Genomic DNA, 18053 nt, shown 5'->3' with positions numbered 1-18053 from the left:
TTACATTTTTTTTTGCGCGCGTTAGTCCGATCGATTGCGATTTTTTTTCAAAAAACTTTTTACCCTACATATTTCTTCATCTAGCGAACCAATCCTCTTAACTTCTCGAAAAGAGGCTCAAGTCGTTTGGTGCTATTTTAAAAAAAGTTATTCTGTTCCGAAGAGTGTACGAGTAGTTCTGTCCTCGCTGTATATATGTACATACAGGTACGCACACAGGTATTCATGTATGTATCGACCTATGTGTATGTGTACAATGTATCGTATGTACATTGGCGCAGTAATGCAGACACGCGAAAAAATACGTGAATCGCGTGAGTGGAAATTCTGCTTGCACGCGAATGAGGATATTTTGATTTTAGAACGGGTTTCATGTTTCGGTTCTCGTATTTTTTTTCAACTAGTTTGGTACGTGGAAAATTGCTAGCTGCGCGACAAATGTGCCCGAAATACACGCCGCTTCCAATTTACACGGTTAAAGAACGACTCGAATTGCTCGCGAGAATCGAGGGGCATAGGTTTCTATTCGTGTCGATTCGCGTTTTAATTCGCACGTATCGCGCGATTCGTGCGACCCGCGAATCACGAACGCGTGATATTTTACCATGGCGTGGCAGAAATCTAGCATTTAATACGCTCTTAGACGTTACAGTGTTCCAAGTGCCTATAGACTGTCTTTCTTCGTCATTCGCGCGTCACATTTCGGGACTCGAGATAAAATCGACATCGTTTTATCCAACGTTGCCAGAATCGTGGCGTTAACGTCGATCGAAATTAAAACGAAATATGGGGAAAGTTAGATGCTTCGAAGGTAACGTTCGAAGAAAGAGCGCGTTTTATAAGCGTGGAAGAACGTGGAACCGTGGGAAGGGAAAGAATATTTATTTTGCCAGCGAGTTCTATCGAATCGCTTTGGTACTTTACAAAGTTGGAACGTTCGAACGCTCGAAACTTGGAAAGTCATCGGCTGATTTCCCCTTCGGTTTCGCGGTCTTTACGTCCGAGTAAAGAAGTCGTATCGCTAACGGGACGATCGCAAAGTATAGCCAAGAAGGAAAGTAAACGGAGCCGAGATTAATAAATGTACGTGACCGGATTGCGATTTCGACGAAGAAAAAGCATCGCGAGTAACTCTGTGGCCTACGTATCGGCGAGGCAGCGTAGGAAGTTCGGTTTCTCAATGTCGAGCAACAAATCTCGAGAATGGCTCGCAAGCGTACGCGCTACTGGCTGGCATCTCTATGCAACTCTTCGTTCGCCTGTATCTACCGTTCCGTAACTGTGCGCCAAATGAATTTCGCACGAGAACGAACACACGCGTTCAAAAGTCTGTAGATCATCCCTGCTATTCGGTACGTGTTGTTCCATCGAACGTACTTTTCCATTTATGATCAAAGAAATATTTAACGTAACTGTCGAAACGCTTTCATTGCGCATCTTCCATTACCGTTCCTGCGCTCTAACGCTGTACAACCGAAAAAGCGTACGTGTCTTCACCCAAATACATACGCGTACTATGTACACTCTGGTTGAAAGCGCGCGCTAGCTATCTCTGAAAGGGGAAGAGAAAAAATGGAAAATTGGATGGAATCGCCTCGATTAAGATTCGTAGGTTCTCTATCGGCGTGTATCGGCGAGCGACGTCATAGATAGAAAGTAACTAGATTTGCAAACGCAGATGTTGTTTAACGAAAAGGGGGGAAAAATACGCGTAATTGCGTGAACATAAAGTAAGTCTATACAGAAATCGACAAAGGAGATATTGTGGCAGGTATATCGCGACTTTCGCCTGTGCGATAGATGGAGCGAGTACGTTCTTAGTTTAAGAAGGATAGAGTAAATAAGTTGAGCGAAGGATTCGTTGTGTACGCTGAGTTGCGAGGTCTATAGGCAGTCTGTCGGTCTGTGTACGACTGCAATCGATTACTTGCTTTATTTCGCGTAAGCCGCTGGGACTTCACCGAGCTGTGTGCGATTACATTGGCAGCCGCGTTGCGTTGGTGTGCGAGCGAGTGCGAATGCGCCGGTGCGCTCGCGTGCGCTGCAGGATATCAGACTGAGTGATGTGCAATTCGTGACATTACGTGAATCGGTAGGAGACAGCAGATCCGAAGCGAGAGATACACGATGTTATAACATCGATGGATGCACGGGATGACCTGAATGCATCGCATGGATTTTGCGATTTTATATCTGATAGGATACTGATCGAGAGAAAGCAAACACGCAACTGCAATTTTTACCGTGTTGTGGATGTCTCTATCGTCGAACGTATCGCGCTTTTGTTTGCATTCTATTCTATCCCGGTTTCGATACAAGTCGCGTGTCTTGACGCCTGTCCGATCATGCGATCAAAAACCATCCATCTGATCGTTAAAACCTTAAACGGTGAACGGCTCAAGGGAATCTCCGCTTTTTTCAAACGCGTTATTTCGAGTTCTGTGGTAATACAACGCCAGTTTTCAACCTACTTTCCGCGAATTGTAAGAAAAATTTGCTCGATTTACAGTCGATACGTATGTAGTATATGCGTCGACGAAACTCGTAATGTTCGTATCGTTACCCTTTCCGCCAACGTCGAGATGTTTCATTGAATTTACTATAATTTTCTGTACTACCGTGCGTTACGTATGCTGTAAAAACAAGCTCGCTTCTTTCCGATAGCTGTTCTTTGTGACTGGAAAAATAAGGACTTGGAAACGGAACGTCTACTTCGTAAGTAGACAGTGGTTGTGGGAAATTTATGATCTCGATGGAAAATTTTCTACACGTATGGAATAATATCCGGTGGTTAGCCGAGGAACCGACCCGTTTTTATCGTCCCGCCGTGCAACAAATACGCGTAATTTATCCCTCGCTAACGAATTTCGCGCGTGATTTTTCATAAAATTACGGAAAAGTCCACTCGAACTCGATTCGCAAATACGCACGTTTCTGCAAACAACGACGCGGCCTTTTCGTTCTCCCGATATTTCCCCGTTCCATTCCGAAAGTTATACTTCCGCAAACTGGAAATTTAATTAAACAAACGTAATCGCGGTAACGCGAACTAACAGACAGCGAGATGGAATTTTCCAGGCCGTCTTACCATACATCGAGCTTCGTACCGCGCTGTTCGATTCTTCGAATTAAAGACGCCGCACGCGCTGCGTTTATTTCGCTATTTTTCCTATGAATAATTTACTCTGCAGAGGTTACAGAAGAAAGTTATAGAATAAATCCGTCCGATTAGGAGTTTCGCTCGAAGCGAACAATAACGAACGTAGCTCGTAATTGTTGTAGATCATCGATCATCGTTCGCGTGACAGGTAATGAGAACGCATAGTTTTAGTTTCCGGTTCGTTTAATTGTTACGGACGCGCACGTCGGGTCGGAAAACGGATAGCTGTCAAGCCGGACGGTGCATTCTGATTTCGCGGTTTTTGCACTATGCGCGCGGATGGGATTGAAAAAAAAGTCGCCAACTAGCGCCGGTAATTTTGCATTTTCCGTCAACGGATGATTCTGTACCGCGACTTCTGGTAAACGCGCACGAACTGATTAAGTCGTCTCTCGTTTCGCGCGTATAATTTACTTACAATTAGCTCCTGGCGGAGTCATTATTTTTTATAACGGTATTTGTTTCGTAGCCAGGGACGTACGTATACGTTGGCGTTGTTCCGCGCTGACGTTTCGCACAGATCGCGACGTGCGGTGAATTTTTTTTTCACTCGTCCGCTGCAGGAAAATCAGCTTCCGCGAACGCAAAATATTTAACTATTGATTTTTCGCCGCGCGCGCAATACTGGCCGGTCGTAACAAAACTTGATCAGAGATAATCTCTTTGTTCTGTTTGCGCCGAAGCAATAAACTTTTACAATATTTTTACGCGCATTTTCGTTCCGCTGGCATGCGCCGTGCGAATATTTCTCAATCCTTTACCTTTCGCAACGTAAAATCACAAATTTAATATAGTTGGCCGAATGTCGCGCGTAAAATACGATTTCTACATCCGTGCAATGTACGCGCTCGTACCACCGGTTTCCGTTGAAATAAAAAGCAAGAAATGCATCGGAAATTGCCAAATATCACGCACACGCCGTCGTCGTCGCATCGTTCGCATCAAAGTCGTCTACGTATTCGTACTTGCGCGTATCGTTAGAACGAGCACGTTCAAGCTTGCGTTCTAGATTTACTTTGACGACATCCTCGTTATCAGAAATGGAACATCTTTGTCAGTCGGCGATGATCTCGTCTAACTCGCGCGTTTCCGACCATCGCATTGTCCGAAAATTTCGCTCTGTCTTGATCTAAGGACGTGGAACGCGGTTGCGGCGGTGGCGGAGCGGCGTGGCGCGGCGCGACGGCGGCAGCGGTGGCAATTCGGTAGAGTGCGTTCGCTCTCTTGGTGTGTACTCGGCGAACCACGGCCAATTAGCCGGAAGCACATTCAAGCCATTAGCCCGAAATGAATTCGCGTTTACAATTTGCTTCAGCGTGGAACGTCGATCGGTAAACCAATCGGTAAATTCGATTTCCGGGACGCTCGACCGTGGATTATTAAACTTATCGATCGAATAAGCCTGGCTTTGCTATATCTGCTGCCAACTTGCTTATAGCGAAGTTACGGCCGTCCTTCCGACGAGTAATTTCGTTCTTCTTATTGCTTCTTCGCGCTTAAGACTCTATAAAAGCGAAAGCAACTGTCTCGAAGAGAATCGTTTCCGTGCACGTGTATACGATATTCCAATAGGTTCTAAACCGTTCGCCTGATTCTCGGTGGATTCGCAATCCGGTTTTGCACGCCGCTTGTAATTGAATCCGAATTTGTCGTTGGAGCACGTAGCGAGTATCGTTAGGAAACCGCATTATATTCTCCCGGGTACGATAGGAGCCTTAGTCCGATCTGACATACATTGTACCTGTCCCGTTTACCGATGTTAGCAACCGCGTAATTGCATGGACTTTCTCGCGTCCTCTTGTCCCCCACGAGAACTCGCTTCGCATCCCCAACGACCTCACGTTCTCTCTAATCGTCGTAAATATAGATTATTCTTTCTTTGGCCGTTAATGTCCAAACGAATCACAATCAACGACAACCTGCCTACCTCCACACGAAATAAGATCCCATGGAATTTTTGTGTCTGTTTCGTTGCCACGTTCTACCAAACGCAGATACGTACGGTGTATTAACGCTTTCAACGTGCCTTTTTTATTTTATTACGATCCGCACGATTAAATATTTATATTTGTCGCGATACGTATAATCGAATAAAGTCGAACGCGAATAAGGTCGAAGGCAGAGGACGAAATAAAAATTTTTACGTTGCGGTAGTTACAAACGGTCCGGCAGTTTCGATTTCCATTTCGGATCTATCTCGATGTTCCGTTTACAATTATTCATAGCTAGCTCGTGAAAAAAAAAAAAATAAAGGGGGAAAGGTAAATAAAACAAGGCAAGTTGCAAATAAAGCTGCGGCAACGACATATGTGTATACGTGATCGCGTTGTTTACTTATGCCCATTTCTAGTTGGCGTTCCATTTTTTTCCTCTTCCTACTCTCTTCTCATCCTCTTTTCGTAAACTGCAAACAGCGTAAAACTTCAACGAGAAGAGAAATATCGTAAGCCGTTGTAACTTGTTTTTTGCGGTTGTCCCTTTTTTCCAGAGATCCCGGGCAGATGGAGGAGGCATTGCCCGCACGGACCAAGAATGTCCGAACCTGGTTGCAACTTGGTATCTGAGGGGACCGCCGGACAGAACGGAAATACGATTGCAACAGGAAAATGCGTTTGTGGGCCGTCGGTGCCGTGGTGTCCGAACGAACCGCGTCCCTACGATTATTCTACTCGACGCGAGTGCACGCTGAATCTTGCTGCAAAGATGAATTACGGTAAGGAATTACCATTATTAGCACGAGAGATTACGTATATTCTTCTTACGATTCTCGCGCTGGAAACGAAAGCAAATCGAAGATACAACGAAAAAGACATTGCCTTTTCTATCTGCAACAATGGATCGATATAAAAAAGTTTGGATTTTAGAATGCAACGCATATAATCTTCTGTGTAGTTATTCCGCTCTTTGTTTGCGTTTCACGAGGATATTGAAAAGAATAAATAGAAATTGTCAAACAAATCGGTTATAGGTATTCGCCTATGCATACAGTTGGTCCTCCTTTTTTTTTTTTTTTTTGTAAATTGTAGTTCAACGATCATATCGTCAATTTGTCAGTATTGCCATTGGTTGTTGACCATTGTAATCGTTACGAGTCGATAAAAATTTACACACCACGGATCAGTTTGTTTTCGATATAATACGTGTATCACAGAGAATACGTTTGCGAGTAACACGCGCTTTGAAGTTACAGACACGCGATTCTCAAATATTACATCAAACGTAATGTTTTGGGGAAAAGAAATTTAGTCTGACCTTGACGTATGTTTCAAAGATGTTTGCTTGCAACGTAGACGGCTTCCGAAACAATTTCCATTTGAAATCAGAATCAGGACACAGAGCTGCAAGACTATACCGACTAGTAAACAGTTGCGAAGTAACTACGAAAATATGTAAAATTTCTTCGTTTGCTTAATATTCCGTCACTGTCGGTACACTTCGGCATTGCCGTTTAGTTTCGTTGCGAGTTTCGAAAGAAGTAAAGTTTACAAAATCGCGTATCTTAAGAATCAAAAGAGACCGCCGTAAAATCGAAAGCGCGCGTTACTTGGAAACTATAGCCTCTGGCCCGTGCGTATATGCCAAAAGAAAGAGCATCTGTTCCGTGTAAATTTTTCTCAACTATTGCCTTGTAATTTCATAAAATATCACACCGTTGTATTTTGCCGGTGAATAAAGTAGTCTACTCCTCGGATTACTTAATTGTAATCCATACATACGTGCATCCTGTACGCGAAACCGAGTGGTTGATCCGTTTGGTTGTTTCGTTTCGACGATAAAGCGTTCACGGGTGAAAGAAAATGAGAATCGTTAAAGTGGATGAAGTACGTGAAAGGAGAGCAGAGTTGAAATAACGAAACTGCGGCTGTTGCCCGTTAATGAAAAGAAAACATAAATAGTAGCAAAAGAAGGAACAATGGCGACTAAGAGGAACGAAAGGTCAGGAAGGTGAAGAGGTGTATATGGCCGGTGTTAATGAGAAAAAGACATAACTAGGGGTTACGTCTCGTGACGTAACTCTCGTTCTTTCCCTTTCTTTGTTTCGGATTAAAGTCACCGAAAATAACATCTGCAACCTCGATACGGACACGTGCTTAACGAGTAACGCAGACCAACTAGAAACCGTAGAGCAAACAAATTATGGCAGATAATCGGAAAGTTATCTACGTAATAATTGACATGCAAAACTCATCGTGTACTCGACGAACGGTCTAACGAATAGGATAACGTTCTATGTTTCCACGATATTAGACAATCTTCTATGGCACGTATTGTAGTAGCTGGAGCGTGGAAGAGAGGAACGCTTCGCGTTGTTCTACTTCGCATCATTACCAATACTTACTCGAATGAAATAAGTTTGCGGTAATTACGGCCAGAGAGTCTCTCGAATCGTTGCATATATAGAATCGATAGTTAACTCGTCTTTTCATTGAGGCAAACTTTCAGCACATCTATTCCAGCACACTTTGGCGTTGAACGTGTAACGAAGTTGTTAGCGAGTAACAAAAGTAGTTACCTGCAACGGTGCAGAAAGTTAAATTCGATTCGTCGGGCAAAGTTTAATCGTGTACGTACTTTGAAGGTGGAAACCAGACGGATTGTTCTTTTGTCGAGGTTAAGTACACGACTAAAATTTCGAAGACCAAGTCCAAGTCCAAGTCCATGTCCAGCACCAAGTCCAGGTCTAAGCCGAAATCCAAGTTGAAATCCAAGTCCAAGTACAAGTCGAAATCCATCAAAGAAAAGTACAAAGAAGCGAACGGCGAAACTTCTGCCTCGGTTTGTTTCACGACGATAACTTTCAACTTCGGAATCGTTGCGCTTTTCTTATATACTATATGTTTTCCACGAATAATGGCAATAGCAAGCGTTTTTACTCGGTCTATTGCGAGTTTATAAATTTCCAGCTAACTGGCTTCCTTTTCTTTCTTTTTTTTTCTTCTTCTTTTATTATAATATCAGCTTCCTCCTTTTTTTCTATAAACGAGTAGTTCTTCTTCTTTTCTATCAACGATGACGCTATTAATTTGTATTTATATTCTATTTTGGTAAGTATATTTCGGAGTAAAGGAAATATCACGAAAGAACGACGTTGCAATTATCTTTATCTCCAAGATAGCATTGTAGTTAGAATAATCTACGTTATTAAATCTTCTTTTTTCGCGACACAACGTAATTAGATTTTCTGTTAGAGCAAAGAAAAGACAGTAAGATATATATATAAGGTATATAACTAAATTTAAAAAATATAGAATACATCGACGTTGAGAAGTTCTGAATGAGAAACTGTTCACCGTGCCGCACGTGCTGTGTCGTTAACCGTGTGACAGCCTTTAAATCAACGTTATAACAAGCTTAGTTTCAGTTTATATTAGTGTATTGCTTTGGTTTCATTTCCTACCGTACGTTAGAATTCAGTTGCTACTACGTTTCTCTGTGGAAATCAACTGTGAAACTAACCGATAGATGGATCGCCTCAACGATTGTTTCGTAGAGTTTCGTTTACGGCTTTGTACGCTCGCAACTGAAATATTAGCCGTTACTTGAATAAGTTAGTCGCTTTATCGCGTGAGGTTAATAATACTTTCTTTCTTTCCTTTTCTTTACGAAATCATTTACGTTTGCAGATGATAGGCGTGTTTTCTGTCGATCGTAAGGAAAAGATTAGCGCGAATGGAATGTAAGATTATGGAAAAATTTATGAAAGAGGTACTTTCTTTCGTGCACTTGGGCGAGCAATAACTTCATAATTGGGTCATTACACGAACGGTTTATTGATCGCGAAATTCAATTTAATCCCTTTCGAAGACGTGGTCAGCTACGAGTTTGCCACAACTTCAAACTGTGTACAAAGGATATCTTGGAATAGAATATCACTGAAGCAAGGATGAATCTGTTTGGTGAAAAGTCAGCCATCGATGTTGTGAAAGGTAACAAAGATAGGACCGATGCGCGTATCTACTATTTTGTGAAACGCGCGTTGTTATAAAATACGATAGGTCGCGCGTGTTAAAAACTAACGAAACTCCATAGAATCGTCGATCGGCATCGTTCGATCGTCGTTACCTTTCGATAGGTAGGAACATTTCAAACTGCACGGGTTAAATGTTGAAAATATCCAAATTTTCCAACACACCGAACGGATGATCGATGAGAGTAAAGTGCTGTTACGTGTCTACAAATATTAATAGCAAATACCACGATGCTTGTCCGTGGAAGATTAACCAGAGGATTTCGTGGTCGATACTTCCGGATAACTTTACGTTTGTTCAGGACCCGTGTCGATGTGCGGAAACTTGCCATATTAGTCTTTCGCTAATCCGTTCGAGTATTTACATAATAAATGTCCCCTCATAGGTGAAATATCGTGTTGCTCAAGTACAAGTAAACAGATAATGTAGCCGTGTATGTTGGTATCATTGTAACACTGGCATTGATACGTCGTACGAAGGTGAATATTCGGTGTGTGGTAGGTTTCGACGTTCGCAAAAAGTTATTATTGCTTTCGATGTTTTCTTTCGTTTTGCGAAAAAAAAGAGGACACGGTGTTTCTAATACAGCGATGTAAACGAGGAAGATCCTTCGATTTGGTTTATCTGTCGAAATGGACAAATAATTCGATTGTTCGAAAGATTAATTGGCGAAAAAGTATCGTTCGGTAGTTTAATCTTCTTATTTATTTGCGCGTCGCTCCGTTACGTAATTTAATAAAACAGATTACGAGGTGGAGAAAATAGCGATTGAATTGATCTGTGCCGGGCGTGAGCCGCGCGACTGTGTGTAAGCACACGTAGATATGTGTAACCGCTTTCTGGGCTGATGTTGATGAACTTCTGTTTCAGATGACCTCTTTAATTCCGGAAACACGCCAAGCGACGACGTTGAAGGTGAGTCACTTTTAGTCAATTTCGAAAGTTCCCGGGAGGAGTTTTAATTGAGTGTATTTAGTATTCATCGGCGATTGAGAGTTTGAGGGATTAAAGTGAAATTACACGAGTACGCTTGTGTTAACGAACTATACGCCGCATCGCGCTCGTAGCTTTCAGTTTATTCCGACTTTTACCTCTACAACGTCTCCACGATGAATCGTTCGAATAGTACATTTTCCCGACAAAGGTATAAATTCCTTATAATGCTTTCTATAATATCTATATTATTTTACGTTTTCCTTTCTCTCTTTTTTTCTTTCGTTCTTTTTTTTACGCTATCGATATTCCTTTAAACGATAATCTCTATAACGATAAATTGGCCGGAATACGTGAAAATCTCGTTTCTCTTTATGCCGAGACGCGGAAATTCATCTAGTGTGTTATTTTTACGTATCCGAGCGACGGTTATTAATTTAATTCAATTTGTTGCACGGTTAATACCGAATTCGTACAAAAGATAAGGATATTAATATTGCCGATGTGAACGATCGTTGTATAGCTCTCAATATTTTATAATATTCTTCGCAACTAAAAAGGGAATATAACGTTATAAACAAGGGTACGCGTATTTTCTGAAACGATTTATTCCTATAAAACGAAACAGCCAGAGGTTTACCATAGTTGATCGATGCGACGATTGCTTTACGCGTGTATCCGCGTGTGTTCACAAAGGCTAATAGTGGAAATGGTGAAAAAGCTTGCTGTCAGACAGAGTTTTTAACGAGTTCCGTGTAGCCAGTTACTACGTGTACCACTACAGCCACGGTAAAAGTGTCTCCGTGCGAGATGTTTTCTGTTAGCGTGTTCTGTTCATGCGTTTCTGCGATGTGCCGTCAGTGGTGTTTCTTAGGAAGATCGACTAATTAGAAGCGACCGGTGTTGTATTCACAATTAGCATACAGCGTAACGAGACACTTGGAATTAGTTTCGTTGCCAATGGCGCAATAGCAACAGCGTTAGGCAGCGCGTGTCTCATACCCGTCGAGTATTATTAGCGTTTGAAATTTTTGAAGAAATATCCGTTTCAAACGGATAGAAACGAAAGGACAGAGGAAGAAGAAGCGTTCAAACGTTTCTCGCGTGTTCACGGTTGGTAAAATCGAGCAGAATAAAGTAGCTTTGATCAGCAGCCTGATTACCGTGAACATTGAGGTAGATTTTATTCCGTATAGAGATACGAGGGAAGGAATCTAGTCTGGGCGGTTTTTATTTGGTTAAACGGAAGCGAAGCAGCAAGCAAGAGAATAGAATAGGGTGTCAAGATAGATGGTCACGTGGAGCATAAGCAAGGAATTGTATTACCGAAGGAGACGGCGAGAAACGGTGGCGAGGTCCAACCAGACTTGGCGGCATACCACGTCAGATCCACGAGACGCAAAGAACTAATTCAATTTGGTAGGCGGACGTTTGGTCTTCTACGAAACAAGAACGAAAGAGCAACAATACCGCGATAAGAACTTCCCTTTTTAGGCGAGACGTTCGCCTCTTTCACGTGGTACATTAGAATCAATGAGAGGAAGGGAAAAGGATGAAACTTTGCTGAGAAACGGACCAAATGATAAAAGAGGTTCCGTAAATTTCGCAACACTCGTGGAAAAGCTAGCTAGAGATGCTGCGTTCCTTTCCTTTTAATTCTGTTTTTTTCCTCCTCTCCTTTTTTCCATTTTTTATTTGTTTGTTTAAATCCTCTCGAGCCGCTTAACGTGGAAAGTTTCCGAAACGATTTAATAAACTGCCCTATTTTAGATAATTTTGCGGCTCGAGATATCAAAGTCAACATAAAAACGGAAGCCGGTAATTAAATCGTTTACCTCGGTTTAAACGTCAGGTGTCTTTGTCAAACGTCAGATACCAAATTCAAGAATCTTTCTTCTCGCGTATGGTTTCTCAGGACGCGATTAATATAACGGATATTCTTTCACCTTGCGTCAAACGGGGAATATCGAGAACCGCGATTTTACGTTGGCAACGTATTTTCAAGGATCGCCAGCCTCGAGAAAGTTATTCGATCGAATGTAATAAGAATTCCCGTGCATCCAAGATATCGATTCAATTTGCTAAAATTAATTCGTCGATTCTCGAACTGGAGTAACCGAGTCGAGGATCGTCTCGTCTTAGTTTCTTCCCTCGATATAATTATCAGACAGCTGGAGAATCGCTGGTTTAAATATCAGGAGAGTCAAACCTGCTCTCGATTAGGAGAATTTAATCGAGAAATCGCATCGCTATCGTCGTTAATCATAACGGAGCAATCTGTGTCACGATGGTAAAGTTAAACGGCGATTCCAGAAAAACGAGCGACGCGTTTCAAGCGTATGTTATTTCAAGTGACTTCTAGCTCGACGAAAATTCAGGACTGGCTTCTCTTTCAGAAATTACAAACGTATTACATTTCCCTTGGCTTCCCTCGAAAGGACGACGGGGTAGATTGAGCGCCGAGATCGTCTGCTTATCTTCTCTATGTGAGTCGAGTCCCAGTTGCTTTCCCTACTTACGAAGAAATCAAGTCCGCCAAGTTTACTTTAGGTAGGTGAGTCGAGTCCCATCTACATAGAATTCCGTGACAGATACCCAGGTCTTGCCAAAAAGTCTACACGCTGCGTTTTAAGCAGAAATTATATACAGAGATATAATTTTCAGCGGAACTAAAATCCGATCCTCTTCGTGGTATCTCCTGAAAAACGTTAACAATCTGAGCGTTAAGTCACAAATCGCGAATATAACTAGCGAATTTTCCAATGATTTAATATACAATAATATAAAAAATTGCTGCAAGTATGGTCAACAAACGCCGCTCTTGGGTTCGTTAAGCGTACGTCTCGGGAATTATCAAACGTACGAACATGTCTATGCTTCGTTAGTTAAACCGCAATTACGCTACACATCGGTTATCTGGTTTGTAATCGCGGTAAATTGCAGTAATAAGATTAGCAGATAAAACAGTCATTTCATTACGACTTAATTCTATATTATAACAATCACGCGTACTCTGCGTTTGAAGAGTATCTTCTTTCTCTTATATTATTCTTTTTACTGTTTCCTTCTCCCTCCGTTGTAATCGCTATTGTATTCCTTTGTATTTATTATCAGACTCGGTCCATAATAATAGTAATAATAAAAAGGATAAATTACAGCGGTCATTGAGTCATCTATAACACAACTATCTATAGCGAACTAATGATCCAAGATTTCCGGTTTTTTTCCTCTGTTCGAATCACTTAGGTATTCGTTTCACCTAGGTAAGGGGAACAAATGCGATTCGATCCAATTTTGGACTCGATGCTCCAATTTGCACGCGAAGTAGAGACACACACACACACACACACAGAGGTAGAGTTCCTCGTTTGCAGCGAGAAACCACGGATCTTTCTCACATTTTTTGTTTCCTTTCCATCGAGTCAACATTCTTCGTTGCATCGTAGAATCTTTGCAACTCGTTAGTATCGCCAGGCTAAACACGGTTGAGGTGTCGTATCTACCCGAGATCGGCGTCCTTTTCCAGTTTCGAGTTCTCGACAAATATGTGAAAGTCGACGAAATGTCTTGACGTTTTTACCAACTTCCGGTATGTTTCGAATTTCTGCAGCCGATAGTAGTTCTGGTACTTCGTCCTGTTCCCACGTTTCACCAGGACTCTGAAACAAATCATTTCACATCGCATTCATATTTATGTCTTTTCTTTCGAACGGACCTGGACTCTTCGAAACCGATTCGGACGAAAAACGCGCGAAGAAAAAATATCGCGCTAATTTGTCGAGTAATTGGCGAACGATGGGAAAGGTAACGAGAGCTGTGTCGTTAAAAGATCGTTACACGTAGACCGTAGATCCGGATTCGCGTAGCATTTCGAATTTCAAGAGACTCGTCCGGAGAGCGTTTCATCGTAGCACGAAGAAATACTTGGACGTATTAAAAAAGAGCTGGTAGTACATTTGCCGATGAGCGCATGCAGAATGTATACTCATATAGTCGGATTGGCGTTTTTCCTGTTGCTGCCGGAGCTAGTAATCCTCGAGGGAGGAGAGTACGCGGCAACTGTTGGCTCCGCTTGCGGACCTCCAGCATATTTGCACCGATAAAACGAATAGATTGTCCCGGGTTCCACGGCGACAACCCCTTTTATCAGAGACTCCGAAGAAGGGACACAAAGGGGGAAGAAAAGACGGTTCCACTTGGACGCAGCGAAATAGAAATCGCACCAGTGAATATCGTTACCTCCGCTGGCGTACTTGTGATGAAAGTTCTATCGCGTTCTCGATTAAACAAAAAGGGAAAGAAAAGAGCGGATAGAACGAGGAGGAAAAAGGAATAGACGGAGGAAAATTGTTAACGAAGGCAATAAAAAGGAGGGGAAGAAGGAAAGAGTAGAAAGGTGGAAGGACGAAGAACGGAGAAGAAAGAGACGAAGGAAGAGAGAAAAGAAGGAAGAAATATCGATGAAAAATAAAGTTTGTATCCGTACCGGGCTAAATGAAACGAAGCTTTCTATTAAAAAATCGTTCCAGGCTTAAGCGAATTTCGAAAGTTTCCGCTACTCGTCGAAGAAGTCTCGAGAATGTCACAGGGCACGGATTAATTCATCTCCTCCTAACGAAATACTTTCTTTACAACTGTTAATTTTATTAAAAATTTGTCTTCTGTTCTAACCGGCGCGCCAGTGAAACTTCACCGTAACACGAGAAGTTCAATTAGCGCCGTTAGCCACTGAATCTACCGTTTCTTTTCTTTCTTTTTCTTTTTTTCCCTCTCTCTCTCTCTCTTTCCGTCAAAAGCTGCTTCTCTCAGAAATTAATTTTCTTTCTTTCCTTCGTTGTTTTTCTCCGCCGTATCGTATTTTTAATAAATAAGTTGTCGCCGATTTAACGACGTGCGAAAGTTTCCCATGTATAGCGGAAAGTAGGTAATTCGAAAAGCGCGAGTAACGATGTAGTCGGTATATCGGTTCCCGTGGGAAATCCAAGTGCTTCATAAAGGTACCGGGTGTCCGAGGGAAGGAAATCTCAAGTGTGACAAGGTGAGTGAAAACTCTCGGCCGGAAGAATCCAATGAAACTATTCGTTAAAAAAAGGTTACTTTCTCGGCCGGGAGAACACCATCTTTCTCTTTAAAATAGTCCCAGACCAAGTTACACGTAACGACGAAAAGGAGAAAACAGCGTAGCTTGGCTTAACAGTGGAATTTCAAAGCGTTTCGGTGCAGCGCGATACCGCGTTAATCCTCTCTGAAACAAGAGCGTCCGACACTCACGAAATGACTCCCATTGAAAGCTAACGAATCATTGCTTGCCGCTCAACGAGAACACGTACTGTCGCGTTCCAAAATTCCTGTTCAAACGCCTCACGCGAGTTACTCCGTTCATCTAATTATCATGTTACGAATAGATTCGATGATACGTAAAGAGTTTATATCCGAGTTTATATCGGTTCCATTACGTTTGTACCCGACCAATATCGATCGTTAATTTTACGGTCAGCCGGCTATTACGAAAATGGGATGTACAAACTTTGCGTTAAACATTACGAGCATAGCAACAATGGTTTGAACGCACGCTCTTAAATAGGTAGGACGATCGAGCGAACTCGATTAAAACGCGAATTTCCTGCAAGGGAACGTTCTGTAACAACTTTCGTTATCGAAACAGAAGCGCCAAGCAGATAGATTAAAATATCTACGCGTAGAAGCGAAGAAAGACGGCGAGAAAGTAACGAATTTACAACCCTTCGGGCACCTGTAGTTCTAATAATTCATCGTACGTTAACGATGATTTAAATTTAATTTCATTTACGGACCTGGGTCCTTTGCGTGTAAAATAATGCACGATACAAAATACATCGGCGTTGAGACGTGAATAATATCGAGTACTGTTATGCAAAATTTAGACAAGTGTACGCATAGACGCGTGATTAATAATTCAGCAACGTGTACGTGAGTTTAAAACGTGTTCGATGAGATCTTTTTACGTTCCATCGTAGCGACAGGGTATCGACGAATAAGTCTACTGATTCGCGGTACTGCATATTTTAACAATCGTATCGGTGTGATCGAATCTCGATTTAGAAGCCGGTACATAAAATAAGGACACGTGTCCGATAGAGCGGGAGGGCAAGTTAAAGTTGATCAAGCCTAACAAACGAGGGCTATTGATTTTATTATTTATAGTATTGCGAAGTAGGAAAAGTTAGCTAATAGTTGTAAGCTGCTCGAAAGCTTTTATGTTAAAAGTATTCTTAATTGGCACGTAATCGCGATGATCGTTTGCAAGAGGACAGTTAGTTTTGTAGTCAAGAGTTCTCAAGAAACACGATGTCGAACTCTCTGTCGAAGAGATTACAAAATTTCTTAGTAGCGAGTGACCAGATAATCCGGACACAATCCAGGCAGGATAACGCCAAGGAGACGCAGAAGTTTGGAAGAGCGTAAGGATTCTTCAACTGTTTATTAATTCCTTGTTTGTCATTGTTGCGACAACTTGTACGCGATAAGGACAGGAAAGAAATTGAAGGAAATTGTACTATTGTACGACACGTCAAGGCCACAAATAGATTTTATCGAAAAACTATTTTCCGACGAAAAGAAGGACGGAATCTACTATATCGCGTAATATATACTTCTGAAACGAAATGGAATGTATCGAATACGAAGAATTATCGTAACGATATATATATATATAGAATATATCGAATTTATATATGAAATGTATGGTAGGAAGAATTATTGTTGCATAAATATGCATAAATATATATTGTTACTTTTGAAGCGAAGTGGAATTATCGCAACAATATATATATACATGCATATTGTATAGTCGTATTTAGAAGTAACTTATAGCATATCTAATAATAAACGAATACTCGTATGGCGATATTTTACCTTAATTTATGGAGTTTTATTTTTACTGATAAACAATTTGGGCAGTATATTTTAACACGCTATAAAAATATCGACTTTCCTTTAAAAAACAGCGTTGGAATATTTGCAATTTCGCGTATTCATTTCAAAGTTACGATCGTTTCAAGTTGGAAAGTATCAATTGGTTTTTCGGGGTACCGTGAATCTCGTCTACGTTGTTTACAACTTTCCCATCGCATTTGCCACAAGTTATGGCACTTGCAGGGTATCTTAGGATCTATTGAACGATGTCTTATCAGAATTTTAGGTTTTCGAAGAGTTATAAATTTGACGTTTGCCGGCCATCCTCCTCCTTTCAATGGGATCGAAAAAGGACTGAAAACCGACAGATAACGGTACTCGAGAAGGGACAAAGCTGGTCGTAAGTCGCATAGCGCGTTTCAAGCGTTCGATTTCCCATCTTATTTCCACGCGAAATGACCCAAAAAGGAGAAACGAAAGGACGCGGGTCGTCAAATCTCTGAATACGAGGAACTTCTCGTGAAGTACGGCCATCGAGGTAGATACATAAGTAGCTTACCGTGTAAGTATATCGCGATAATTTTTAGTTATAAACTAGCACGTGTTAGCGTTGTCAGCGTACCGTCCACGGTTCCACGAGCCGGAACAGCCGAGGAAAAAGTCGAAAAAGACTCAGACGTCGCGCTCTTATTCATATTTGCATCCGTTGGTGAAAAGCTCTTTCGGTAGCTGCACGTAATTCCATTCCCGATGGTAATCTTCACCGTGGTGTGGGATGGCGGAGGCGTAGCCGAATAAATTTATGGGAATCGCGCGAAAGGAATTCACACAGGTTTCGAATGTAAAGCACGTTTTCAATGTAAGTGCATTAGGGAAAGTCGGACGGTTCTCGGTTAATGGGCTGCCGATAATTCAGTTAATCGGTTCATCGACTATCGAGACGAACGCATCGAATTAGCCTGCGCATTCGTAGTTTACTTGGAGAGGTAATTACGTCGATCGGCACTGAGAGTAGACTCGATCGTAATTCTACGAATACAAAAGAGATGCAAGAATACAAAGAGGAATATAGGAATCGAACGCGTTGTTCTTCCATT

The 18053-nt window shown here is 41.8% G+C and overlaps 1 protein-coding gene across 4 annotated transcripts in view; it reads left to right on the top strand.

The window, feature by feature from the left end:
* The window catches only part of LOC132910876 (cysteine-rich motor neuron 1 protein-like), a 154738-nt gene that overhangs the window by 15604 nt on the left and 121081 nt on the right, over positions 1-18053 (top strand). For all 4 annotated transcript variants that reach the window (XM_060967004.1, XM_060967005.1, XM_060967006.1 and 1 more), the window contains 2 exons: positions 5649-5873; positions 10000-10044. In XM_060967004.1, the coding sequence (XP_060822987.1) occupies positions 5649-5873; positions 10000-10044 (270 nt within the window). The remainder of the gene's footprint in view (positions 1-5648; positions 5874-9999; positions 10045-18053) is intronic.

This window comes from Bombus pascuorum, chromosome 9 (genome assembly GCF_905332965.1).
Source record: "Bombus pascuorum chromosome 9, iyBomPasc1.1, whole genome shotgun sequence".
Classification (NCBI taxonomy): Eukaryota; Metazoa; Arthropoda; class Insecta; order Hymenoptera; family Apidae; genus Bombus; species Bombus pascuorum.
The sequence above is the reverse complement of the archived record's forward strand: the minus strand, read 5'-3'. Positions and strand labels throughout refer to the sequence as shown.